The sequence below is a fragment of the Gossypium arboreum genome, chromosome 11, assembly GCF_025698485.1.
Source record: "Gossypium arboreum isolate Shixiya-1 chromosome 11, ASM2569848v2, whole genome shotgun sequence".
Classification (NCBI taxonomy): Eukaryota; Viridiplantae; Streptophyta; class Magnoliopsida; order Malvales; family Malvaceae; genus Gossypium; species Gossypium arboreum.
Window position 1 is genome coordinate 5,333,349 of NC_069080.1, and position 26,315 is coordinate 5,359,663.

At 34.3% G+C, this 26,315-nt stretch overlaps 4 protein-coding genes across 7 annotated transcripts; 1 reads left to right on the plus strand and 3 right to left on the minus strand.

The window, feature by feature from the left end:
• The first annotated feature begins 7,330 nt into the window (after positions 1-7,330).
• Positions 7,331-10,758, plus strand: LOC108470907 (UDP-glucuronate:xylan alpha-glucuronosyltransferase 1-like). 3 transcript variants are annotated; one of them, XM_053020975.1, is made up of 5 exons: positions 7,331-7,455; positions 7,879-7,973; positions 8,615-8,821; positions 8,916-9,544; positions 9,633-10,758. In XM_053020975.1, exons 2-5 carry the CDS (start codon positions 7,918-7,920, stop codon positions 10,661-10,663), a joined length of 1,923 nt encoding a protein of 640 aa, XP_052876935.1. In that variant the 5' UTR covers positions 7,331-7,455; positions 7,879-7,917; the 3' UTR covers positions 10,664-10,758. The 3 variants fall into 3 exon arrangements, with proteins under 3 accessions (XP_052876935.1, XP_052876934.1, XP_017627916.1); XM_053020974.1 differs by lacking the exon at positions 7,331-7,455 and adding an exon at positions 7,502-7,545; XM_017772427.2 differs by lacking the exon at positions 7,331-7,455 and adding an exon at positions 7,518-7,703.
• Positions 10,759-16,228: 5,470 nt separating this feature from the next.
• On the minus strand, positions 16,229-18,897 carry LOC108474137 (probable pectinesterase/pectinesterase inhibitor 51). Its single transcript, XM_017776057.2, has 2 exons — positions 17,458-18,897; positions 16,229-17,167 (listed from the first exon to the last, which is right to left on the minus strand). The coding sequence occupies exons 1-2, from the start codon at positions 18,497-18,499 to the stop codon at positions 16,482-16,484; spliced, it is 1,728 nt and encodes a 575-aa protein (XP_017631546.1). The 5' UTR covers positions 18,500-18,897; the 3' UTR covers positions 16,229-16,481.
• A 1,130-nt stretch (positions 18,898-20,027) lies between these two features.
• LOC108470699 (alcohol dehydrogenase 1-like) lies at positions 20,028-23,057 on the minus strand. 2 transcript variants are annotated; one of them, XM_053021182.1, is made up of 10 exons: positions 22,647-23,057; positions 22,379-22,515; positions 22,229-22,275; positions 21,677-21,971; positions 21,474-21,584; positions 21,120-21,195; positions 20,967-21,028; positions 20,784-20,879; positions 20,504-20,665; positions 20,028-20,325 (listed from the first exon to the last, which is right to left on the minus strand). In XM_053021182.1, exons 1-10 carry the CDS (start codon positions 22,864-22,866, stop codon positions 20,209-20,211), a joined length of 1,323 nt encoding a protein of 440 aa, XP_052877142.1. In that variant the 5' UTR covers positions 22,867-23,057; the 3' UTR covers positions 20,028-20,208. The 2 variants fall into 2 exon arrangements, with proteins under 2 accessions (XP_052877142.1, XP_017627619.1); XM_017772130.2 differs by having other exon boundaries at positions 21,474-21,556; positions 21,646-21,971.
• A 475-nt stretch (positions 23,058-23,532) lies between these two features.
• LOC108473637 (alcohol dehydrogenase 1) lies at positions 23,533-26,007 on the minus strand. The gene is made up of 10 exons (XM_017775315.2): positions 25,841-26,007; positions 25,577-25,713; positions 25,432-25,478; positions 25,026-25,351; positions 24,853-24,935; positions 24,581-24,656; positions 24,423-24,484; positions 24,237-24,332; positions 23,955-24,116; positions 23,533-23,830 (listed from the first exon to the last, which is right to left on the minus strand). Exons 1-10 carry the CDS (start codon positions 25,881-25,883, stop codon positions 23,714-23,716), a joined length of 1,149 nt encoding a protein of 382 aa, XP_017630804.1. The 5' UTR covers positions 25,884-26,007; the 3' UTR covers positions 23,533-23,713.
• Positions 26,008-26,315: the final 308 nt, after the last annotated feature.

A 26,315-nucleotide genomic window follows, 5' to 3' on the forward strand; every position in this document is an offset into this window, starting at 1 on the left:
ATTTGACTCACTTGAGCATAGCATCCTAAATTATCAAGCATAATCATTTTTACAGTTATCGAGACGGGCGCTTTAAAACCCAAAACAAGAGGGTAATAGGCTACGCATAGCAATCGACCTTCATCCGGCAGATCTAAGATGATGATTTTATCTCTCAGATTCGCGGGAGCATATCGAAGATATAGTTGATTTGGCTTTCACGTGTTTACGATGAAGCAAATCTAAGATGATTTGTCGTCTCTGTATTGTCAGAGAATGAATCGAAGTTTGGTATCTTCACTTTGATAGAGAGCAGACACATAGCAGATCTGACCTTCAGATGTTTATGCTGAAGCGGATCCAAGATGGTTTGGCATTCCTTGTGTTTACAAGGAACAAATCGAAGACATAGCTGATTTGGCTTTCACGTGTTTACGTTGAAACAAATCTAAGATGATTTGTCGTCTCTGTATTGTCAGAGAACAAATCGAAGTCTGGCATTTCCACTTTGACGGAAGACAGACACATAGCAGATCTTACCTTCAAATGTTTATTACCAAGCAGATCCAAAATGATGATCTTATCTCTCAGATTGGCAGGAGCAGATCGAAGATATAGCTGATTTGGCTTTCACGTGTTTACGATGAAGCAAATCTAAGATGATTTGTCATCTCTGTATTGTCAGAGAACAAATTGAAGTCTGGCATTTCCACTTTGATGGAAGGCAAACACATAGCAGATCTTACCTTCAGATGTTTACGCTGAAGCAGATCCAAGATGACAGATCTTATCTCTCTGTATTCGGCAGGGAGCAGATCGAAGATATAGCTGATTTGGCTTTCAGTGTTTTCGATGAAGCAAATCTAAGATGATTTGTCGTCTCTGTATTGTCAGAGAACAAATCGAAGTCTGGCATTTCCACTTTGATGGAAGGCAGACACATAGCAGATCTTACCTCAGATGTTTACGCTGAAGCAGATCCAAGATGACAGATCTTATCTCTCTGTATTCGGCAGGGAACAGATCGAAGATATAGCTGATTTGGCTTTCACGTGTTTTCGATGAAGCAAATCTAAGATGATTTGTCGTCTCTGTATTGTCAGAGAACGAATCAAAGTTTGGCATCTTCACTTTGATGGAGAGCAAACACATAGCAGATCTCGCCTTCGGATGTTTATGCTGAAGCGGATCCAGGATGGTTTGGCATCCTTATGCTTACAAGGAGCAAATTGAATCATAGTTGATTTGGCTTTCACGTGCTTACGTTAAAGCAAATCTAAAATGATTTGGCATCTCTGTATTGTCAGGGAATAAATCGAAGAAACAGATTTGGCATTTCTATGTTCGACGGAGAGCAGATCGAAGATATCAACATAATAGTCATGAGTTTGCAATGAGCAGATTGAAGAAGCAAATTTGGCGTCTCTGTATTAGACGGGGAGCAGATCGAAGATAATAGATTTGGCGTCTCTGTAGTAGACGGGGGGCAGATCAAAGATAGCAGATATTGCCTTCCTGAGTTGCACTAAAGCAAATTGAAGCCATCAAGAGGCCATTTAAAGAATATCAAGTACCAAGAAATTAAAATTCGGCGAGACTAAGAAAAATTGGCCATTTTGAGTCTTTGCTCCATTCTCATTACACGACAATGAGCAAAGAGGGCAATCAGAATGGCCAATTTTGGCCCAAGCAAACAAGCAAAAAATAAAATCCACATAACCAAATTCCAAGTCCATTTACAATGTTAAACACCCAAAAATCAAAACTACCCAATTACAATAACTAAACCTACCCAAACCCAATACCCAAAACCACCCAAATTAGAACTACCCAAACCTAAGCAATTTTCAAAGAAAGAAAAGTGGTGATGAACCTTAGCCATCACCCCACCTTGGCCACCCACGCCACTACCAGTTGTCCGCCACCAAAGACACCCACTTGCCTCCACCCTCTATACCGCAAAAGAAGACAAAAAAAGGACAAAGAAGAAAAACACCAAAAATAAAATTCTTTGTATTTTTCTTTGGATTTTGGGCTATATAAAAGCCCTATGTTCCTTGTGCCATGGGGGGAAATCGATTATATTTTGGAGAGAAGAGATTGTATTAGAGGGGGTTGTATTACAGAGATTTTTGGGAGAAATCAAAAGGAGAAAACAAGTTCAAAAGGTGTTTGTCCTTATTTTTATTTATTTATTTATTTTTTATCTTCTTTCTATTCGTTCGTTTTATCTATTTTACAAATATTTTTAACAGAAAAAAAACTTGCAAAAAAAATATAAAAAAGGGAAAGAGGGAAGGAACTTACCGGTGTTCAGTTTTTCAACATCGTGGACGACCGAGGAAGCCACCGCCGAAGATCGGTGGTCGAAAACCGAATGGATTCTTGAGTTCTAGGGTGTTTCTCATTAATTTTTGAAGATTTTTGGGTCGTTTTAACCCCAAATCCGGGCTCTACTCGAAAAGAGAAGCGAAAAAATGCCTCGGAAGATTTTCTGGCCACCGTGGACGGTGGCGCCGCCGTGGTTGGCCTGTGACCGGCGTGACGGTTGATGGCCGGTTCGATGACCGGAGGAGGGGAAGGGTTGAGAGAGTTGAGAGCCTTCTCTCTATTTTGAAAAATGAATGTAGGGTGGTAGGGTGATGTTTTAACTCTTTTTTTTGTTGTTTTTTTTAAAAAAAAAGGTTTTTTTTATGATAAAAAAAGAAAAAAGAAAATAAAGTATGGTTTTAATTAATAATAAAACAAAATAGTATGAGAAAGTAGTTTTAATTAACAATAAAACAAAATAGTATGGGGAAATAGTTTTAATTAACAATAAAACAAAATAGCATGGGGAGTGTTTTTGATTAATAATAAAACAAAGTAGCATTGGGGGGTGGAATCAGCTTTTTGCTTGGGACCATGCATGTTACCTTTAATTGGGTAATTTACGCAATTGGTCCCATCCTTTGTGCTAGCCTTCAATCGGGCCATATTTAAGTTTTTTATATTATTTTAAATTAGCCCTGCAGTCTGTGTGCTATTTCGATTTGCCCCCTTTGCGCGATATTTTAAGATTTGGGGTATTTTTAATTTTAGATCTCGGACATTTATACGCAATTAATTTTAGCCCAAAATTCTATTTCAATAATTTGTTTTACTTGTAAGTTATCTCTTGGATTTTGTTTCTTCTCTCAATTAAGTTTCAGTTATTCTTTTTAGAATAAACATGTTTCTACATATTATTTTGATTTCATACTTTTGTAATTATTATTTTTCTCTTTTCTTTTTTTTACGTGCATACTGTTTATATGAAATACCTTTATATTATTATTACTACTATATGTATATATTTATAATATTACTAATAGTTTATTTTTACATTATTATGTATATACCATGTAAATATTTTAATATTATATTATGTATACATTTTATATATATATATATATATATCTTTTAATATTGTATTTTTATTGTTTTGCATATGCCCTAATATTATATCGTTTATATATATATTTTATTTCCCATATTATCTTACTTTATATATTTTTAACTATATCATGTATATGCTACTACTATATATCTATTTATTTAGTATTATTAATAGTTGTTTCTAATATTATGATTATTTCTAATATGTATATATTATGTATTTACCTTCAATATTATATATCGTATATTTCTAATACTATTACGTTATTACAACTATTATATTATTATTATATTTTACCCATTACTCTTTAAATACACTTATTTTACCTTTTACTTTTCACTCACTATATATATTGTTTACTTATCTATATATTCACATACATATATATAATTTCACACATCATTTCAAAATTTTTACTGGTCATATTACTATTAATGTTATTATTATCTTCACTATACTATCGTTCTTTAGTCTTACATAATGATTGTTTATTTATTACTAGTTTTTTTAATCTCGAATATTTCCTAGCTTATTCGTTATTGTCTTTTTATTCGTTTTATTTATTTATTTGTTACCTCGAAATAAGATTTTTTGCAAATAAGGCAATGCTTGGTGTTTGGAAATTTCGAGAAAGCAAGTCTCTAACTTATTGGGTTGCCACTTTTCTCGTTGAATTGAATAATTAAGTACCCTTCTAAGTTCTTTTTAGAGGTTTTCTAAATGCAAGCCACTATCTTGGAATTTCAAAGCAATATGTCCTAATTTATTGGATATAGCGTTTCTTTGTTCGAGATAGGAATTTCAAAAAAGGGATAACTTAATGTCAATACTTTGACGCTAGTGAATCCTAATTTTCAAAGTTAAAATATTTTAAAGAGGACTACATCTTAAATTTTTTCTTTCGACATTAAAGACATTTGATAATCAATTAGGTACCAATTTTTGGGCGTTACGAGGGTGCTAATCCTTCCTCAGACGTAATCGATTCGAACCCGTTCTTTTATTTCGTGGACCAAAACTAATGATTTTAAAACAAAATGCTTTAAAGGTGATCCAATCACACCTAAAAAGATTGGTGGCGACTCCCGTTTTCGTTTTTAAAATCGATTCTCATTTTCTAGAACTCGATTTGAAAATGGTTTCGACAGTAAAAAAAAAAAAATCAAAGACCTTCAATATAAGTCTTCAAATGATTAAGACAATCTCTAAAAAACAAGGGATCCGATTTGATTGATCCAGAACAATATCAATCTTCAACAATTGTTGCTCCACAAGATCAATTTTCGAATATGGGTCATCACACATCCATAATATAATCCAAGCCATGACCTAATTGTATTAGTACAAATGATTTTCATTTCTAAATAAGTTATGTGATTTGTGCAGTGCTAAAAGCAATGAGCACTACTTATTGCACTGTTCATATAATTGCTTCAAAAATTACTTCTTTTAAAGTTAAACAAAACTTCTACAATTAAAATACGAATCCATCTTCGTAAAATAAACTTTAATCATATTAAACTGTATAAATATAAATATAATTGATTGTAAAACATCACAAACAATATACACTATATAAACGTATCACACATAAAGAAAAACTCAGCACCCTAATAATAATAATAATAATAAATTTCTTTACAAGTTATCGACAGTTAATGGATGATACTTGTAAGTATGGCACAAGTAGATGGCATGATTGGGTTTAGGGGACTGATGAAGTGAGAAATGGAGGAGCAGCATATTATATTATAACATAGTGGATGGGGGTGTTGATTATTGAGACCCAAACAAGTAGCCCGCCTCACTCTGACTCTTTGTCTCTCTCCGACCACCGGAGGAAATCTATCTAAAATCAATTGGAAATTGGAAAGCAAGCAAGAAAAGGAAGACTGGCAGTGGCACCGCCTCGTGCGGGCGGTGACTTTAGTTACAAGTGAAGAAATTCAGACTGCAATATAGAAAAGGATACCACCTAAAACAGGAAATCCTAACCAAAAAAAAAAAAAACCCAAAAAGGAGCAGCAGCAATTATAGGTTTGGAGGAGTCTGAGATTTGTTTTTGGGGTTTTGGTAGAAAGTTGAAATTGTCAGTGGGAGTGGGGTATCAATCGGTCCAGTAATCAAAATGAGACGGTTAACCCAACTTGAAAGTACACATCGGTTCTAGCCTGCCATTGGGCTTGCTTAGCTTAAAATACAAAATACTTATACGTTGTGGCACCTGGATTAAATAATGGGAGTTGAATGCAACCTTCATTCTACTGAAAATGAATCTAACTATTAAATTTGATAAAAATATTTAATGCTACTAATATGATTAAATGAATCCATACTCTCTTTACTTCTTAGGTTAAGGCTTTGAAGCCGTAAGAATTACGTATGATTTTGATGATTAGGACACACATACTTCTGCATTATAACACTCATCATTTACTCTTAATTTATCAATTCAATCCTAACGTTGTTGTCCTGTTTATGCTCCTCCTGTCCTACATGGGATGACAATAAACACTGTGTAAGGCTTCCATCATGCAATCAACTCCCATCTTCTCTATCTAATTACAAACTTAGCCCCACCTTTTGCCTTTCTTCTTAATTTAAGCTTAAACTAAAAGTTATTAAAGTAATTAAATCTCTAATTGACATCACTATCTTCAACAATAATATCCTATTACCACATTCTACGACCTTGTAACATTTCTTTAATAATTTGGCATTTTCCTTAAGCCATTACTTTTCCCTTCTAGAAAAATCTCTTTCCTTTTTGAAGACAGGAAAAAAAATTGTGATTTAGACATTGGAAATTCAAATCCCAAATTAACCATAATTATTCATATATATTTTTTAAATTGAGGTGTATTTGGTGAAATAGTAACTGAAAGGACCTTAAACCTACATGTTTTGCCTCCTTGTTAATTAGTAATTACTTTTGCAGTAAGAAAATGATGGATTAAAACAGACTTGTGCAGGGCAGGTCACTCAGCCTAGCTTGAAGGTCCGTCTGAAAAATGAACTTGAGCAAAAAAATAAGGTTCGACTCAAATTTGTAAAAATATATTTTGTTTTGCTGTTGTTTTCTCACTGTTTTACTGTCATTTCACTATTATGTTGCTAGTATTTTGTTATTATTATTTGAATATTGTATAACTCTTATTTTATTGTTAATTTTGCTACTATTTTAAAGGCATTTGCTTATTAAGTTGCACATATCTTACTATTATTTAAGTATAAATATTTTTAAAATTTATTTTCAATTAGTTGAGAAATATTTATTTAATGTTTTTAGTGATTTTTATGTATTATATATATTTTAAAAATTATATATAAAAATAATATAAAAATTAATACGTGTAGGCTGGACCTAAATTTTAATATTTTTATCCAGGTCAATTTTAGGCAAAATTTTAAGTTTATTATTTGGGTCAGGCCCAAACCTATCAAATGGGTGTAAAATTTTATCAAGATCCGACCTTAACCTGATACCGCATATGAAAAGGTACAGTAGAATAATAATAGAAATAGTTAATGTTATCATTTAAGAACCATGAATTAGGTGATAGAGCCACCCTTTCCACTAAACAAGACACGTACCTTGATTTTTCCAAAAATATTAAAGAAAATAAAACAGAATGAAAATGTCAACAAAATGTAAAAAAAAAAAAAAGAAAAGAAAAAAGAACAATTGGTTTATGATGTAAACAATTAAAAGTAAACTTAAGTATTGATTACAAATTGGATTAAGATGCATGTGAACAGTTTATATAGAAGCTTCAATATATATATATATATATATTTCTTCTTAGTTAATCTTTCTTGAGTCTTAATCCAGATCGCCTTTCAACCAAACTAGTTATTTTCATTAACCTAATCTGTCAACTACTCTTACAAATGTTTTTCTTTAAGAAGTGTTGTATTTTTGTATGAAATCTTGTTTATTAAAAAACATAATTGTCTTATTATGGTCTAATGAATTAAGGCTTTGCATTTAGATCCTCAAGTTTAGTGCATGATGGGTGTAAGTAGGTGGTTTATGGTGGAGCCTCCAGACCAAATTGGTAAAACTGAAAACTACATAATTAAAATCTTTATAAATAAATAAACAAGAGAATTATATGATACACATATGAAATTCAAAAGAAAAGTTGGTAAGAAATCAAAAATGAAATGAGTGGTTAACATTGGAGTAAATAATAGAACATTTTAAATCGACGTGACTCGTAGTGTTATATTGCCTCCATTGCTTTGTTTGCTGGTTTCCAAGGCTATATCATTTCCCCCTCCATTGCCTAATATCATCGGATTTGTTATTGCTCTCTCTCTATCTCAGCCTTGTTTTTTTACTGTTTTAATTACTTGCTTTTGATCGGAGGTTTTCTACGTAATTCTTTTGAATCATGAAAGTTGATCAAAGAAAAAGTTGGATTTGATTGGATTGGATTTTAGTGATGTATATGATGATTTTCTTTCTGGATTATCAGATGTTGCATGCATGAGTGTGCTGCTAACAACTTAGAAAAATGAGAGGAAACTCGCCGGGTTCTGTCGACACTAGACATCGGTTATCTGCATCAATGTGAGTTCCTTTTTTTCCTTGCTTGAATCACAATCTGCTTAGAATTCCTAGTTTCAGCATTGATTTCTCTTTTCCTTTTTTGGGGTACTGAATTTGTCCTGGAAAACCCTTTCTGTTACAATGGTAGATGATATGATTTGAGCGAACTGATTAAGCAAAGAGCCTTGAGTTTGATTTAATACCAGCAATTAATCCCATTTAGCTTTTCCTCATATTTTCCTTTTGATCTACAAATCTTTTCTTCTTATTATTAAAGCTGTTTGATGAACAAATGTCTAAATCACCTTTTGTTAAGGTTCTGCAATGTGAAGTTAGATCTTTGCTTAAGTTGAAAGTCAAGTTTTAAATACAAATTTGTCCAGTTTACCTGCTATTTTTTTTTTTTAATATATCTTGTGTATTGTTGAAGACCTACCTTTCAGAGATATGTATAATTCATTTGATTCTTCTCAAGTAGAATGCCTTTTAAGGCACTGGAACTTTAAATCAAGTAATTAAAATAGGCCAGGCCTGGAGTTTTAGAAGGACTAAAACTAAAATTTTACCATTTTGGAGGCACCTGACCTCTGGCAGGGCGTGGTCGCTCTGGCTATCAAAATGGCTCGTATTCATTTTACTCTTTTCAATTACAATAATTGCAGTGAGGCCATATACAAAAGGCGGTTAAATAGGAATAAAGTGAAAGGTACTGGGAAGCCTTTCCACATCTCAGTCCAAGATCGAAACTCATGCTGCAAATACCCTCTTCTCAAACTTGTGTTGATTGCCATTGTTTGTGGCACTTTTGTATCGCTTTTGTACTCTCCAGAGGCCTATACAAGTGACCATTTATCGGCTGTGAAATCCCGGTAGGTGCCATCATCAATCTCTGAAACAAACTTCCCAATAGTTTGATTCAAAAGCATGATATGATGATTAATGAAAGTTATATGCTCCATGCAGCCGAGATTTTATGAAGAGGTGGATATGGGGAGGAGCAGATTCTCGATATGTATCGGATATTGATATCGACTGGGATGATGTTATGAAGGTTGTCGAGATGATGGGTGAACAGCATGACTACCAGGGAATCGGACTTTTGAATTTCAATACTACTGAAGTTACTCATTGGAAGCACCTGATACCTGATGCAACACACATTGTCCTGCATTTGGACTATGCTGACATGAACGTAACTTGGGATTCGTTATATCCGGAATGGATCGATGAGGAGCAAGAAGAAAAGGTCCCTGTTTGTCCCTCTCTACCGAAGATCGAAGTCCCTGGAATACGTCTTGATCTGGTTGCTGTCAAGCTGCCTTGTAGAAATGAGGGGAATTGGTCAAGGGATGTTGCTAGGTTGCATTTGCAGCTTGCAGCTGCTAGTCTTGCAACCTCGGCCAAGGGCTTTTATCCGATGCATGTGCTTTTCATTTCAAGGTGCTTTCCGATTCCGAACATGTTCACTTGCAAAGAACTCGTAGCACGCGAAAACAATGTCTGGTTATACAAACCAGACTTGAATGTGTTGAGAGAAAAGCTCCAGTTCCCTCCAGGATCTTGTGAACTTGCCCTTCCTTTTGAGGTCAAAGGTCAGTTCATATTCTTAAAACAAATGCCTCATCCTCCTGCAAGAATATAGATTCTTAGAAGCTAATGTACTGTTATGTTAAATTACAGAGCCTATATATTCAGGGAATGCATCTCGACAAGCTTATGCAACGATTCTTCATTCGGCTCATGTCTACGTATGTGGAGCTATAGCTGTTGCTCGAAGCATTCGCTTGTCTGGCTCAACCCGTGACCTTGTGATACTTGTGGATGAGATGATCACTGCGTACCACAAGAGTGGACTTGAGGCAGCAGGATGGAAAGTTAGGACAATTCAAAGAATCAGGAATCCGAAAGCCGAAAAAGATGCATACAACGAATGGAACTACAGCAAGTTCCGGTTATGGCAACTGACCGATTATGACAAGATCATATTCATCGATGCAGATCTACTTATACTGCGCAACATTGATTTCTTATTCGCAATGCCAGAGATATCAGCCACGGGAAATAACGGCACACTGTTTAACTCGGGTGTCATGGTCATCGAGCCTTCAAATTGCACCTTCCAGCTTTTGATGGAACATATCGATGTGTTCGAATCATACAACGGTGGGGATCAGGGATACTTAAACGAGATTTTCACATGGTGGCACCGGATTCCACGGCACATGAACTTCCTGAAGCATTTCTGGATAGGTGATGAGGAAGAAGTGAAGCAAAAGAAGACTCGGCTATTCGGATCGGACCCGCCTATACTTTACGTACTTCACTATCTAGGTATAAAGCCATGGTTATGCTTCAAGGACTATGACTGCAACTGGAATGTGGATATAATGGTGGAGTTTGCCAGCGATGTGGCGCATGAAAGGTGGTGGAAAGTGCATGACGCAATGCCAGAAGAACTGCAAGAATTCTGCATGTTAAGGTCGAGGCAAAAGGCGCAACTGGAGTTCGATAGAAGGCAAGCAGAGAAAGCAAAATTCAGGGATGGGCATTGGAGAATCAAAATTGAAGATAAGCGGTTAGAGAAGTGTATCGACAACAGATGTAAATGGAAGGGTATGTTGAAACAATGGGGTAAAGGTAATTGGACTAATGATGAAGCTTTTGTTCCAACACCTCCTGCAATCAATACCAAATTTCTCTCTGGATTCTGAGTTTCTTTGTTTGTTTCAGTTTTTCCATTTTTTCATTCAAAACTTCAAAGTTTTTTCTTGTAGAAGATAATATAAGCTTCAATTTTTTCCCAGAATTGTAGTTATGAGTGTGGTATATATTTGAATTTTTCATCTCCAGTATTAGAACTTATCAGTTACCAAAAACTATATATTATTACAGGATAAGAGATGACATGAAACTGTAATTATACTCATTTCCCGATGTCTCTCTAATAGAAAAATGACAAATCTGATTATTGCATTTGGATTTAAATTTTGTTTAAGAGTAAAAATCTGATTTGTTATTTCATACAATCCTTTTTCATTATTGTAGAAAAATTTGATTTGTTATTTCATACAATCCTTTTTCATTATTGTAGACTTGAATGGCATTAATTTCGGGTCCAATAGTAATGGATTGTAAACTTATCAATTAATTTTGTAAATCACCAATGTAAAAGAGTTTACAGCATTTTACCGTTAATTGAAAATTATTATCCGCACAATCTTATAATAGTGAGAACAATATGCAATTATCAAATGTTAATTAAGGTAGTAATTTATGTTAGTTGTTTTGGCCATTAACATTTATATCTCTCCATTCGCCAATAGATGGTTAGTTTCTTGTATCCCTATTAATATTTTGCACTTATGACGGTTAATTTCATCAATTGAAACTTTACTTTCTTATTTTAAAAAAAAATAAACCACTTTAGTTCATTATTCAATATTTTTGAACGGTTTTATTTTGATTATTCAAGTAAAAAAAAATTCATTTTATTTATTATCATTACAATAATTTATCATTTTGGTCACCTATCTATTATCTTATTAACGGAGATTAATGTGACATGACAAGTAATTTTTTAACCAATTTTTTAATTAAATTTATTCCACATAAACCTTCACATGATTGATGCCCAAAAAAAATTGGTTGAGTGTTTTAGACAAAACAACATTGTTTTGGAATTTTTAACTTAAAACTAAATAAGGAATTGCATCTGAAATTTTAATCGGAAAAAAACCCCAAAACAAGTAAATTTAGATTTTAAAAAAAAAAAACTCAAAAACAAGAGGTGTACCAATTAAGATTTTTTAATCGAAAATTGATTTTAGGATAATCAAATTTGGGGGTTAGGGGTGAATTTATTAATTTTGTTGTTGTCGATCGATCAGAGGTAACAGTTATTGGATCGCAATGAGGAGCCAATGTTTGTACATTGACAAAAATTATATATAGTTTTTTAAATTGTTTGTGGGTTTATTCTCTTCTATTTATGATTTTTATTTTGAAAGATTAGGAAACCAAAAATTATATGTACTTAGAGGGTTGTAAATGTTTGTTAGGTGAGATAATATTTAGGTTATTCACTAACATATTTGATTGGCAATGAGTAAATAATCATGGAAAGGGAATGTCATTTATTGAAAATTTGACATGTGAGAGGCATTTTATTGACAATTTTCATATGCTGACACTGTTTGTTGTTCTTTTATGAGAGGATGATCATTTTTATTTGTCTTGTCTGATAAAAATAGTTTGAAATGGACTTATTTGCACATTCGATCCACCTAAAAAACTGCTCCTTCACCCAAACAATAGCTATCTGCAGTAGTTGCTCCAATAGCACCTCCAAATACGAAACTTGCTCCAGCTAAATGGAAACCTAATCCTCCAAGTGCCCACTAGACCACCTAAACTTGATACGTATATTTACTTAAATAGCATTATTAATTTTCATTTTACCATTCATTTATTATTTGGATTGTCATCATATCTAATATGCTACTATCATTGTGGTTGGTTGTTATAATCATTTTATTTGTTCTCTTTTCTCAGATTAAAAGGGTTGCACCAAGTGGAAATGAACTTCTATCAAGGGCAGCCTTCATATCAACATCATGATATGCGACAATCATTGCTAGGAATGAAGGTTAAACACGAAGCAGCAAAGAACACTCACTCTCAAGTTAATATAGTCAAATGGATGATGATTCCAACTCCTTCGAGTCAACAAAGCACATCGGAAGGTCTGTCTACACAAGAATCGGTCCCTTCCAAGAGACCTAAAATGGATTCAAGTAAAGGCAGTATTTGAAAAAATTGGGTTCTGCTCTTTTTTTTTTTTTTTTTTTTTGGTATAGGACAAAATTTGGAAAGTGATGAAAATTACCCTTTTTTTGGTATAGGTTTAGACACTTGATTATGGTCATCTAATTAAATTTTGGTTATTGGTGACTTAATTTTTTGTGGTTTAATTACTTAAGATCCATATAATGTAAAAAAGTAGAAGGTACAAAAATTTTATCTATTATGTAATTTTTACCATTTTTATTTTGGATATTTTGAATGTTACTTATTGAATTATAATACATATGAATGATATGAACGAATATTTACTTCTCAATTTTTTCTTTATTACCATTGATAAATTATTATAACAGTAGTGACTAAATGAAAGTATCCAAAAGTTAGGTAACTAACTAAGTAGTTTACCTATTAAAAATGAGTTTAATTTTAAATTATATCACTTAAGTTTAATTTTTTTAAAAGTAGCCTCTTTATTTAAATTTGTCAAAATTTTTCTTATTTTACAAAATTGATAAATTAGTTGAATAAGCATATGAGATTGAAATGTTGATTTTTGTTAGTTTGTTGCATATAAAATTACTAATTTTTTTCTTTTTTTTATATAAACCGTTAAACTATTGATTTTCAATCAATTAACAACAAAGTTCACAATTGGACTATCTTTTCAATTTCTGTAAAGTGTTCTGAATAGTTTTTAAATTTTTGCAAAGTATAATAATGAATTTAAGAATTGTACTTGATAAAATGTCACTTTATTTAGGAAAAAAAAACTATTCGAAATATAATAATAAGTGGTAGTAGTTTCGAGAGCTCGTTACTGGCCATTCCATTAGATCCAGTGGTAGTTAGTTGGGAGAATGAGGAAATTATAAATGTTATGCCTTTTTGTATTGGAGTGTGACTTATGTATTAGATCCACCTTGAAACCATGACAAAGCATCATATATATTATATATGCATGCGATTGAATTGAAGCCAAGAAAAAGTCCAAAACGCACCCAACCTTGGCTAATTAATTGCAGGCATAGGAAGCTATGTTAGAGTGGCTAGTGGAGAAGCATGATGGTTCTCTGTGCCATTAATTAAACAATAGTCTGTCTAACCTTATCTTATGACCCCCACTTTTGGATTCTGCACTTCAATTATTTATATCCATCAACAAAAATAATCTATTTCATAGTAATATATAGCTAAAGCCCAAGAGCATAGGGCTGTTGGACACATGAAGACCCTAGTTATGAAAGTTAATTAAGGCATGAGTAGGGATGGACATTGCGCTTTCTCCATCATGTGAAGCAATGCCACCTTTTGTTTGGACTTTGTCCATAGTTTCATGTGAACTTGTGACTCATAACCATATGCATATTTAATATCCATCCAATTAGCATTTCTGTCTATCTACAGAAGCAGATGAAAGAACCTTTGTTTCACATAGAGCTCGTAAGTGATCACTGCCTTTCACTACATGCTAAATGAGGAAGCACTCAAGTAGTTGAAAGGCCAGGCGAGAAGTGAGATAAAGGCGTGAAGCAATGACCAATCCTATCCAATACACAATTATGCCATATTCAAACAGCAAATGTACCGTGTCGGCGTAATACCTTTGCCTGTAAGTCAAGAAAACCAGTTGGGCACAGGCTATTCCAATATGTGAGTGAGTCACAGTCATACTCCCATTCATGGACTTTGACATCATATCTTGTCGTACTGGCAGCTAAAACCTATGTTACTCGAGGTTCAATGTTAGTACCATATATGAATTCGTGTGCAATACGAGTAAAATTACAAAGAAAGTTTTTCTCTTTTGCATTTCGATTTTTATTAAAAATAAATTAATTAATCTTTATACATTTTAAAAAGTAAAATTATATAACATGGAACATTAATTAAAATAATTAGTTACTAATTTCATCCCTAAGATATAGCTAAAATATTATTTTGATTTTTTAAAAAATTCTTAACAATAATTCTAAAAATTTAAAAAATTTAAAATAAATATAATTATATTTCGTCACCCAACTTTCAAAAATTATATAATAGTCACTAGCGTCATCAAATTATTACATTTTAGTTAGTTGTCAATTAAATACCATTAAGAGGATTATGAAACATGTTATTTTAATAGTTAATTACAAATTTATCCCTTGAACTATAGTTAAATTTTTATTTTGATACGTTAAAAGTTTAAAAATAATTCTAAAAATTCTTAAAATTACAATAAAAATATTTTAAAAAGTATTGTTATTACTTTTAAAAATAATCCGCTATGATTTTTTATCTTCTCTTAACTTTTTCTTAAGAATTCAAATCTGCCAGATTTCCATTAAAATAAAATAAAATTTTATTAAAGCCAAAACCTACATTCAAATAAGTTCTTTTTTTTTTAATTGTGGTGGTTATTTTTACTTTTTAAATATTGAGCACTATTTCAATAATAAAGAAATATTTTCATTTTCAATAAAATTCTCTATTTGATGAGAACTATCTAATATAATAAGACAATAATCTTACTTATTGAAAACACTTTTCGGTACAATTCTAAAAGCACCAATTTCAAAAAATATTGACTTTAATACTATTAAAATACATTCAAACCAAAGAAACAACACATTTATAGTAAACACAATCTTCCGATTTTGCATCTCTTTGGCGACAAAGAAGAATATGAAGGCAAGGAGCTCTATTCGCGGCTTCTCCACTTTGGGGGGATGCATTGATGATTTTGGGGTTTTATTTTGAATTAAAATTTCATTTTTTATATTTTATTTCTCCCTATAAATTTAAAACATTATTTTATAAAATTTCAAAATTCATGGAGTCATTGTTTAGAATCATAAATTTATATTAAAAATTCAAAACCCATAAATTATTAAACCTAGTAACGCTTCTTAGGTATTAAACAATAAATTCTTCAAAAGGTAAAGTTCGTAATAGCTAAGAAATACGAAAATGAAATATCGAAATTTTATAACAGTGATTACACACCATCAGGAGATGCGAAAATAAGTATTCATTGAAGTAGAAGAAAGCAAACATTAAATAAATTTTTATGTACCTTTTAGTTAGAGTCCCGCGATGAAGATAAAATTGAATATTAACGAAAGCATAAAAAAATTAGAAGTGTTAATCAAAACTTTTAGTTTTAGTGTTTTTTTTTTTTTGCTTCAGTGAAGTTTTTATTTATTTATTTTGTTCTTCAATAAGCATGGGATTTTTTTTTTCTTGGTTTTGTTAAATAGGAAAAAAATATTGTAAAAGACATAGTTTTTGAGTTTTGAAATAAATAAAATTTAACTATAGTTCAAAAATCAAATCAGTAATTAATCATCTCATTTAAACAGAAAATTTAACAAATGAACTAATTTATATTTTAAAAATATATAAAGATTAATTTGTTTTTTTTCAATAGCGGGGCTAAAAGGAAATCTGCCCCTAAGAGGCTTTCTTGGTGATTTTACCGTGCAATATGAGAATACTAAATTTTTGATGTTTTTCTATATATTTGAGAAACATATTCCATTACAGACCCAAACTTCAAATATGTACATACAGATAATTTAGGAAAAAATAAAAAGGACAAAATAGCGTAGGCTAAGGCACTAACATTCTCCAATGAAGATTTTGTTACAGACGAATATGATTATGATTGGCTAAACTTTCCTTGGGTTTACATTCTTGGAATTCTTATCATCTTAACTTTGTAATCAACATGATTCCTGGGGGTAATCAAGATGATGTTGGAATCCATTGATCTCCTTGAATGAAATTTTGGACTGAAAATGTATGTACATGCTGGGATGGAATTTGAGTACTCCATGGAACTCTGTTCAATGGAATGGATCCAAGACCAGAATTCCCAAATTCTCCATAGAAGAGTGTTTTCAATGCAAAGTCACCCTTCCATGGCATCCATCCATTTGGATTAATAAGTGCTTCCATAACACAATTTATAAAAACTGTCCTTGAATATTCCTTCCATGGCCTTCCCAAAAAGTTCTTGTGCACTTTAGGCTTGCCATAATAGTATCTCATGTATTCATCAGTTCCGTTGATCAAGCAGTTCTGGAAAACCAGACCAGTCGATTGAGCAGGATCAGTTCTACCATGAGCTGTCACAGCATTGTTCTCACCTTTTTCGGGTTTTACCTGCCGGGGAGCAACCAAAATTTCACAATCTTGGAACACCGAGGCAGAATTCCCGAAGATAAAGTCCACGTTCCCCTGAATACGGCACTTCCTGTAGAACTGGCGGAGGGAGTGAGCGTAGAGAGTATCTTGGTTGCCTAGGAATTCACAGTTCTCAATGACAGAAAGATCACTATCTGATCTAAAGGCTACTGCTTGGTGGGCATCAGGGCCTGCTGTGTTCCGGATTGTGAGCCCACTCGCCATAAATCCATCCCCAAGAACCCCTGCAACAGCCAAAGCTCAATCTACATTTGCAATAATCATATATATACAGCCTAAAGAAAAGGGGATACACCTCTGGATTAGCTAAGCGAATAAGACTTATTTGATGAGTTAACTCAGAGACTTTTACTCCAAATTGGCTTATGGGTACTACTACTATATATAAGCTCTGGGAAACCATGAAAGTCTAGACGCAGTATCTTATCAAGCTCATTCATAAATGTAAAACTGAGAATTCTTAAACAAAGTTAAATGTTTAACGTAAGTAGTGGAGGAGGGTAGTAGTACTCACCGACAGTAGCAGTCTCATAAGTGGTAAGTCCAGGCATCCCTGCATTTAAAGCACCCGTAATGATGGTTTTACCCATTCCATCCCCCAAAAAGACCACATTTTTCTTCTCCAGTGGCACCCTCACCGTTTCTTCGTACACACCTTCCTTTATATATATCACGAAACGGCGTGTACTCTCTGCATTTGCCGGTGCTGCGTTGACGGCCTCTTGCACTGTCTTGTAACACCCTCCGCTCCCGTCTTTACACACCGTTACGTCCGTCTTCAAGTTTGACGGTAAACCCCCGTTAAACCCCAGCTCCGTCCCACCCGACCCGTTCTCGTAGAACCCGTCCCGTTCCGTCTTGGGAGGGACCCACGCGGCTATGTCCTCCCCGTAATTATCGTAGGCGACCATCATGCTCAACGCGTTGCTGCTGTGTTGCGTTAAAGAGTCCAAAAACGCCATCGTTTCACCGACCAATTTGGTGTCATTTACGTACTTGAGCGCGCTCCAACAATCGTATTGGTAGCAAAGGGCCGCGCTCATCCATGCACGAGCGTCCTTGATCTTGCCACGTGCCAGAGCGTCATTGGTCGATCTCATGCGGTAATCAGAATTAGAAAGGATGTTGAGACAGATGGCGGCGGCGTTGGAGCGGTTGAGGTTGCCTTTGGAGGAGTCGAGGATGGATTTCACCATGGATTGCCCGGTTTTGAGGTTATCAGAAGAGACGGAAATGGCGGATTGGATGAATTGGAGGGAGGTCGGATTAGGAGGGAGAAGAGAGGATCGCGAAAGGGAGGATTCGCAGGGTTGTGGGAAGCGAGTGGATTTGCAAGCAAGGCGGATTTGAGAGGATTCAGAGGCGTAAACAGGGGAGTTATGAGGTGGGTGATGACTGGAAGAAGAGAAGATGAAGAAATGGGAGAGGGAAAGAAGGGAAAGGAGAAGGAAAGCAGACATGGATAGTGAGACAAGGAGAGAAGTGGAATTCCAGGGATTTCTTCTGGGATGTTTTTTGTGGGACTGGTGAGAAGGAGGTGGTGAAGATGAATACATGGTTTGGGGGGGGGGTATAAATATGATAAGGAGAATTAATTAGGAATTTGGGAGTTGGGTAAAATTTGGAGATATGTGTTGGTTTGGAACGAAAGGGAATGAATTCACGAGAAGAAAAGAGTGAAAGTGAGTCACGGGGCGCTTGGGAATGGGCAGGGCATGTTAGATTTTGGAAGTTTGCCAATGGAAGCAGTGGAAGTGGAAATGGAAGGCGTGGCCATTTACTGTCAGTCACGAGATGATTGGGTAGAAAAAGTAATCCCAAATAAAAGAGGGAAAGCTTTTGTTTTTGATGCGGTGAAACTAAATGGAATGAAGATTAGGAAACGAGGAAAACTATGGGCGTGGGGAAGGGGAGGGAAGGAACAAGGGGAATGAAATAAGAAAACGCAAATGGGAGATTCATATATTAAACTGGGTAATCGGGTTTGGGTCTTACTGAATTCAAATACTACCGCCTACCCGACTCTGCCTGCTTTACGTATCGCTTTCATCACACCAGTTGCCATAGGGATCGGCTTTCATTTCTTACGTCTTGTTGTCGATTTTTATTTTACTTGCCTTTGAAATTAATAATAATTTCTTTCTTTTGTGTGTCTTTCCAACATTTATTGTTCATTTCATCATCATGTGCAATACATAGATAACTAGTTAATTAAATTTACATTATTGTGAAAGATAATTACAAATTTATTAATAAATCAAATATGAAACATATTTTAATTATTCATACATTTTAAATATTTTCTAAAGTTATTTTGATGATTAAAAAATAATATGAACAATACATTAATAGTTTTAAAATAAATTTATTTTTAAATCTTTAATGAAAAATTATAGATAAAGAGTTATTTTAGTGGTTTGAAATATTTATGATTAAACAGTTATTAAGTTTTTTAAAAATGTATATCTTATTAAATTCTAATTGAAAAGGTGAAAAACTTAAATAATTTTAAAGGGTTTTGAAACTTATATAATGATTACTAGAGGTGCTGATGAGTTTGGTTAGATTTGGGTCGGGTCTAAATATAATATTAACATATTTTATATTTATTCAAGTCTAATTTGACTCAAAATATGTACCTAAAATTTTGTTCAAATTTGCTCATATTCAAAAAATTAACCTAAACTCAGTTTAGGCCGCTTATATTATATTTTAAATATTTTTAAAAAATATTTATATAATCTTATTTTAATATTAATAATTAAATTTTTATTTAATAAAATTTTTATATAATCATTTTAATATTATTTTAATATTTACATAAGAGTAATATTATATATTTAGCATAAATTTATTTTTTAATTTGTTATAAATTATATAATATATAAAATAAATATTATAAATTTAAAAATATATTGATTTGAGTCAAGCTCAGGCCTGAAATATTCAAACCTGAGCCTTTTCATATTTTAAACAGACCAATTTTTTTCTGACTAAACACATTTTTCGAACCTAATTTTTTATCCGAGTCTTCTCAAATTTTAGATAACTTTTCAGTCCTATGCATAACTCAGCCGATGAATATATAGGAAATGATTTGAGAGAGGATAAATAAAACAGAAATGGAATTGTAGTTTGATGATACATCAAAGCAAATCAACACAAGGCGTGGTGGGTACCGTCACATGAATATACAAAGCATGAAAAGGGAAACGCATTGACTGCTCAATTTATTCACATTTCTTTATTAAGGGTTTACAAATTTTCAAGCATCCATGCGAATGATACAGCGGATGCCCTCCCCAGCAAGCATGTAATCGAAGGCCTTGTTTATATCCCGGAATGCCACTTGCTGCGTTATAAATTTCTCTAGCTCAAGCTCCTACATGCATCACAAAGAAATTACAAACATGAATGTTCTAAGTAGCCATCCAACATGTTAGAATTGGTGGACAACATGCTTTAACTCAGATTTGGTATTATATTCTAGTAATTAAGATTAAAAGTTTAGCTAGCGCCATATTTGTCAAGAAGTTCTAGGAAGGAACGATGTAGCTTACTTTGTTCATATACTTTTCCACCACCGAAGGAAGGTCGGACCGGGGCTTGTAGTTGCCAAAGAAGGTTCCTTTCAGAGTCCTCTCATTCAAAAAATTCACGGGATGTGTTTTAAATGCATCATCTCTGTTTGGAACACCGACGAGTACCGCAACACCCCATCCCTGCACAAAAACAAAAAACATAGCTAAATGTGTCAAACATCACAATTTCTGTTATTTGCTTCGTTGTACTTCAGAGTTTCTATCAAGATTAGGCAAATGCATGAAGAAAGGGAATTACATCGTGAACACATTCAAATGCAGAGATCATGGCATTAATGTTTCCAGTACACTCGACGCTTCGATCAACTCCCCCATTTGTCATTTCAGCAAGCACCTGAAAATAAGGGAGTAAAATTTTGAGAATGAAGCGTTGTCTTCATTTAGTTTTACCTTGAAACCAATTGTTATGGTTTTCACAAACCTCTTGAACCGGCTTGTTATGGTCTTTCGGGTTGACGAATTCAGTGCAACCAAATTTCTTAGCTGTTTAAGATACACCAAGGAAACTGAACATTAGACGAAGCATTTTAAAGACAATAAATCAACAAATTCCCTTCTGGGGTTTTTAACTTACCTTCCTCAAATCTGTTGGGATTCAGATCAACCCCAATAATCCTAGAAGCGCCTGCAATTCTAGCCCCTTCAGCAGCCTAATTATAAACACCACATCAACAATGTTATCCAAGTTAGCAGCAGCAGGGGCGAGGAAAAAAAGTACGAAACTTATTATGTTCCCACGCTATATTATTTTTCTTGAAATTTCTATGTCCAAGAATGGCATTGGACACATGAAGCTAAGAATATAGCCTCCAAAAATTCCTCCATATACATTTTAAAAAAAGTAACTTCGAGAAAACTGATCAGAACCATGTGGAACACATCCCATATACGATACTCTGCTCAATTGTATGGAAGAAGGGATACTCACAGCGAGGCCTACTGCTCCCAGTCCAAAAATGGCCACAGTTGAACCTTTGGTGGGCTTTGCAACATTCAAGGTGGCACCAAGACCTCGAAAATTATTTAAAGCTCCATTAAACTAACAGATTAAATGGAAAATTAAAATTTTAAATCAAGTAACAATTGATTCTCTTTAAGACCTGTAGAGATGCCACAGCTGAGAATACAAACTTTGTCAAGAGGAGCGGCGGGATTGATTTTGGCAACACTGCCAACATGAGCAACAGTGTATTCACTGAAGGTGGATGTGCCAACGAAATGGTAGATGGGTTTTCCATTAATGGAGAACCTGGTCTTGCCATCACTAAGCATCACCCCTCGGTCAGTGTTAATCCTTAGCAGGTCACACATGTTGCTTTCCTTGGACTTGCAATGACGACAGTTGCCGCATTCCCCAGTGAAGACCGGAAGCACATGGTCACCGGGTTTAAGGTGTGTCACACCCTCACCCACACTCTCAACAATCCTGTAAACAAAATAGTCAATAGAGTGATAAAAATATCTGGTTACCACACTAAATGGATACAGATATGGCCATTTATATCTAGGTTCAACAGATCCGACCAATCTGACATAGATCCCATGCAGATGCTGTTCAATGTAAAAAATATGCCTTGCTGAATTTATATGGAAATGGATCGGATAAGAGTTTGACTGTTGGACTCATTGATGATAGATGTACTAAAAATGAAAAAAGGAAAAAAAAAATAGTATTGAGCATACCCCCCAGCTTCATGACCAAATATACGAGGGAATAATGAGGTTTGGCCCTGAAAGATGACAATGCTGAACAATATTAGTTTCCAAGTATGCGAGTAATGAGTATTGCTTTACAACGAGAATGCATCATGAGGAGGCATTTAACTAAAATACCTTGGCTTCCCAAAAGTAAACATCAGTGTGGCAGAGAGAGGTGAAGAGGATCTTCAGACGAACCTCCATTTCTTGTGGTGGTGCCACCTCCACTTCTTCAATCACTAGTGGCTTCCCGGCTTCCCATGCCACCGCAGCTACATGCAGTTGCAATGTATTTCAAAGAATAAACATATAAAATGACAAATGGTTTTCCTCAAAAACGAAGCATCAAAGTATGATGATAAAACCCTAAACACTCAAGTAAAAATCCAGAATGAAGATGTACCTTTGCAACGAATGACCTGACCAGCAGTGCTTTGGGCAGACATATTTACTTGGCAAACTATCCGTTTTTTCCTTTTGGAAACCTGGAAAAATATTCTAGTAAATTGGGGTTTAGGAGCTTGGCATCTCTTAAAGTAAGAATCGAGGGGACTGATATTTTTACACGTCAAAGAAGCCTGCTTTGACGGGGCATTTGTAAGAGACATATACATTGAGTTCATGAACTGGAAGCAAGAATTCACCCAAGGAAAACGCTGTTTTTCTTTTGATCCACAAAGCAAACGACGCCTAAAATTTATTTGTTTTCCCGAACATGGGGTCGTGAATATGTTAGTATTTTAGTAGATTGATTCGACGGGTTGAGGCAAGTGGGCAACTTTACCGTCAGCTAAAAGTGATCAGACGCTTGTTTTCGAAATATCTGCCTTCTACCGTTTTCGGCCGGACACGTGGTGATCTTACGTACCCCTGTCGACTGAGTCCCTGTCAAGCCTGACCATACCCAGAACTTACTATCTAGACTTTTTCAACCATGCGCTCTATAAAATTTTAAGCATATCAATTGCTTTATCAAATTATATATTTATATACTTAATTTTATTCAATTGCATATATCTCAAAAAACAAATACATATATATTTTTATATTTAATTAATATTCTTATTTGTATATAATATATCAATATAAAATAATTTTAATTCAATATCATTATTCAAAATTTATGAAAATTAAACCAAATCAAATTTATATATAAAAATATATAACATTAAAATTCATATATAATATTACACATTAAATCAAAATTATCAAAATTTACATATAAAAAAAATACTTGTATATCCCGTCCTAAAATAGGTTAGGAGTTGACTTATTAAACTTGAAAAATATATTTTAAATCTTTATCAATTGATTAATTGAACAGAAATGGAATTGTAGTTTGATGATTCATCAAGGCAAAGGAACAGAAGCGTGGTGGTACTGTCTCATATAGTATACAGAGCATGAAAAAGGGAAACAACATTAAGATATGTATGATCGATGATGATTACAAATGAAGTTTGATAGGTTTCAAGTATCCATGCGAATAAGACAGCGGATGCCCTCCCCAGCAAGCATGTAATCGAAAGCCTTGTTTATATCTGAGAATGCCACTTCATGCGTTATAAATTTCTCCAGCTCAAGCTCCTGCATGTATCACATTACTCTTTCTGAGTTCATAACGAATTACAGAAATGAATGTTCTAAGTAGCCATCCAATTGCTAGCTGCATAATTGTCCAGAGTTTTTAGGAAGGAATGATGTAGCTTACTTTGTTTATGTACTTCTCCACAACTGAAGGAAGGTCGGACCGGGGCTTGTAGTTGCCAAAGAAGGTACCTTTCAGAGTCCTCTCGTTCAGAAAATTCACGGGATGTGTTTTAAAAGCATCATCTTTGTTCGGAACACCAACGAGTACGGCCACACCCCATCCCTGCATAAAAACAGAAAACATAGCCCAATGTGTCAAGCATTATTGTCTCTATTCTTAGCTTCATTCTGCTTCCTAGTTTCTGTCAGGTTTTAGGCAAAATGCATGAAGAAAGGGAATTACATCGTGGACACATTCAAATGCAGAGATCATGGCATTGATGTTTCCCGTGCACTCGACGCTTCGATCAACTCCTCCATTTGTCATTTCAGCCAGCACCTGAAAATAAGGGAGTAAATTTTGGGACTGAAGTGTTGTCTTTATTTAAATGTACATTACAGCCAAAAGTTATGGTTTTCAGTCACAAACCTCTTGAACTGGCCTGTCATAGTCTTTAGGGTTCACGAATTCATTGCATCCAAATTTCTTGGCTGTTTAAAATACACCAAGGAAACAGAACATTAGAGGAATCATTTCAATTTTCAAGACAGTAAATCAACAACTCCCTTCTGGGATTCGTAGCTTACCTTCCTCAAATCTGTTAGGATTCAGATCGACCCCAATAATCCTAGAAGCGCCTACAATTCTAGCCCCTTCAGCAGCCTAATTATAAAGACCACATCAACCAGCCGCAGGGCAAAGGGGAAATAAATTATACGAAACTATGTTGGTTTAACTCTTTACTGATATCAATATATATATATATATATATGAGAAGACTCTGAAGAAAGTGATACAACCATGTCGGACACTCACGTCCAAATTTGATTAAACATAGTATGAAAGAAGGAATACTCACAGCAAGGCCTACTGCTCCCAGTCCAAAAATGGCCACAGTTGAACCCTTGGTGGGCTTTGCAACATTCAAGGTGGCACCAAGACCTCGAAAATTATTTAAAACTCCATTAAACTAACAGAATAAATGGAAAATGAAAATTCTAAATCAAGTAACAAATTGATTTTGTTTAAGACCTGTAGAGATTCCACAGCTGAGAACACAAATTTTGTCAAGAGGAGCGGCGGGATTGACTTTAGCAACACAACCAACATGCACAACAGTGTATTCACTGAAGGTGGATGTACCAACAAAATGGTATATGGGTTTTCCATTAATGGAGAACCTAGTCTTGCCATCCCTAAGCATCACCCCTCGATCAGTGTTGATCCTTAGCAGGTCACACATGTTGCTTTCCTCGGACTTGCAGTGACGACAGCCGCCGCATTCCCCGGTGAAGACCGGAAGCACATGGTCCCCGGGCTTAAGTTCTGTCACACCCTCACCCACACTCTCAACAACCCTGTCAATAGAGGGATAAAAATATCTAATTGAGTTGCTCAATTTATAGGGAAATGGATGGGATATGACTTTAGGGCATACCCCCCAGCTTCATGACCAAATATGCGAGGAAAGACCGGAGTTTGGCCCTGTAAGATGACAAATGATTGATCATATTAGTTTTCAAGTATGTTAATTGCTTCACAATGTGAACGAATCATGAGAGGCAATAAATTAATTAAATTACCTTGGCTTCCCAAAAGTAAACATCAGTGTGGCAGAGAGAGGTGAAGAGTATCTTCACACGAACCTCCATTGCTTGCGGTGGTGCCACCTCCACTTCTTCAATCACCAGTGGCCTCCCGGCCTCCCATGCCACCGCAGCTAGTTACAGTTGCAAAGTATTCCATTTTTTTTAAATAAATAAAAATATACAATTGCACATAAACTCTTAAGTAAGAAACCAGAATCAAAGGGAAAAGATAAATGGAGAAAACAGAAACAAATGAACCTTTGCAACGAATGACCTGACCAGCAGTGCTTCGGGCTGACATATTTACTATGAAAAAAAATACTAGTAAAGTTGTTTTTAGCCTTCTCTTATAAAAGAAAATCAATGGGACTGGAGTTTTCACTTGAAAGAAGCCTGCTTTCACTGGGGTATTTATATGATACGGAGATTTATAAAGTTCATGAATGGGAAGATACCGCCAAGTTAACCGCCTCCTTTACAATATATTTTTTTATTATATAATTATTAAGTGAATATTTTTTAATTTTAAAATCTCACGCAACAATTTTAACAAAAGAATTATACCAATGTTAATTAATCAACCAAAATTTTTAAATTAAAAATAATTCCGAATATCAAACCTATTATAATTTTTAAATTTTTATCTATAATTTAGTAAAAAATAAATAATTAATAGCATGGCAAGTACGCAACTTTAAGCTGAGAGGAAAGTTAATGTGAGCGGAGGCGACGC

Coding starts and splice junctions, on each gene's coding strand:
- LOC108470907 (XM_053020975.1), top strand. CDS start 7,918: ATGAGAGGAAACTCGCCGGGTTCTGTCGACACTAGACATCGGTTATCT. Junction 8,822..8,915: donor TTATCGGCTGTGAAATCCCG/GTAGGTGCCATC, acceptor TGCTCCATGCAG/CCGAGATTTTATGAAGAGGT. Junction 9,545..9,632: donor CCTTCCTTTTGAGGTCAAAG/GTCAGTTCATAT, acceptor GTTAAATTACAG/AGCCTATATATTCAGGGAAT.
- LOC108474137 (XM_017776057.2), bottom strand. CDS start 18,499: ATGTATTCATCTTCACCACCTCCTTCTCACCAGTCCCACAAAAAACAT. Junction 17,168..17,457: donor TTATGAGACTGCTACTGTCG/GTGAGTACTACT, acceptor TGGCTGTTGCAG/GGGTTCTTGGGGATGGATTT.
- LOC108470699 (XM_017772130.2), bottom strand. CDS start 22,866: ATGAACTCAATGTATATGTCTCTTACAAATGCCCCGTCAAAGCAGGCT. Junction 22,516..22,646: donor TCAGGTCATTCGTTGCAAAG/GTACATCTTCAT, acceptor AACTGCATGTAG/CTGCGGTGGCATGGGAAGCC. Junction 21,029..21,119: donor TCCCAACAGATTTGAGGAAG/GTAAGTTAAAAA, acceptor TATCTTAAACAG/CTAAGAAATTTGGTTGCACT.
- LOC108473637 (XM_017775315.2), bottom strand. CDS start 25,883: ATGTCAGCCCGAAGCACTGCTGGTCAGGTCATTCGTTGCAAAG. Junction 25,352..25,431: donor TTTGGTCATGAAGCTGGGGG/GTATGCCCTAAA, acceptor CTCTATTGACAG/GGTTGTTGAGAGTGTGGGTG. Junction 24,485..24,580: donor TCCTAACAGATTTGAGGAAG/GTAAGCTACGAA, acceptor TATTTTAAACAG/CCAAGAAATTTGGATGCAAT.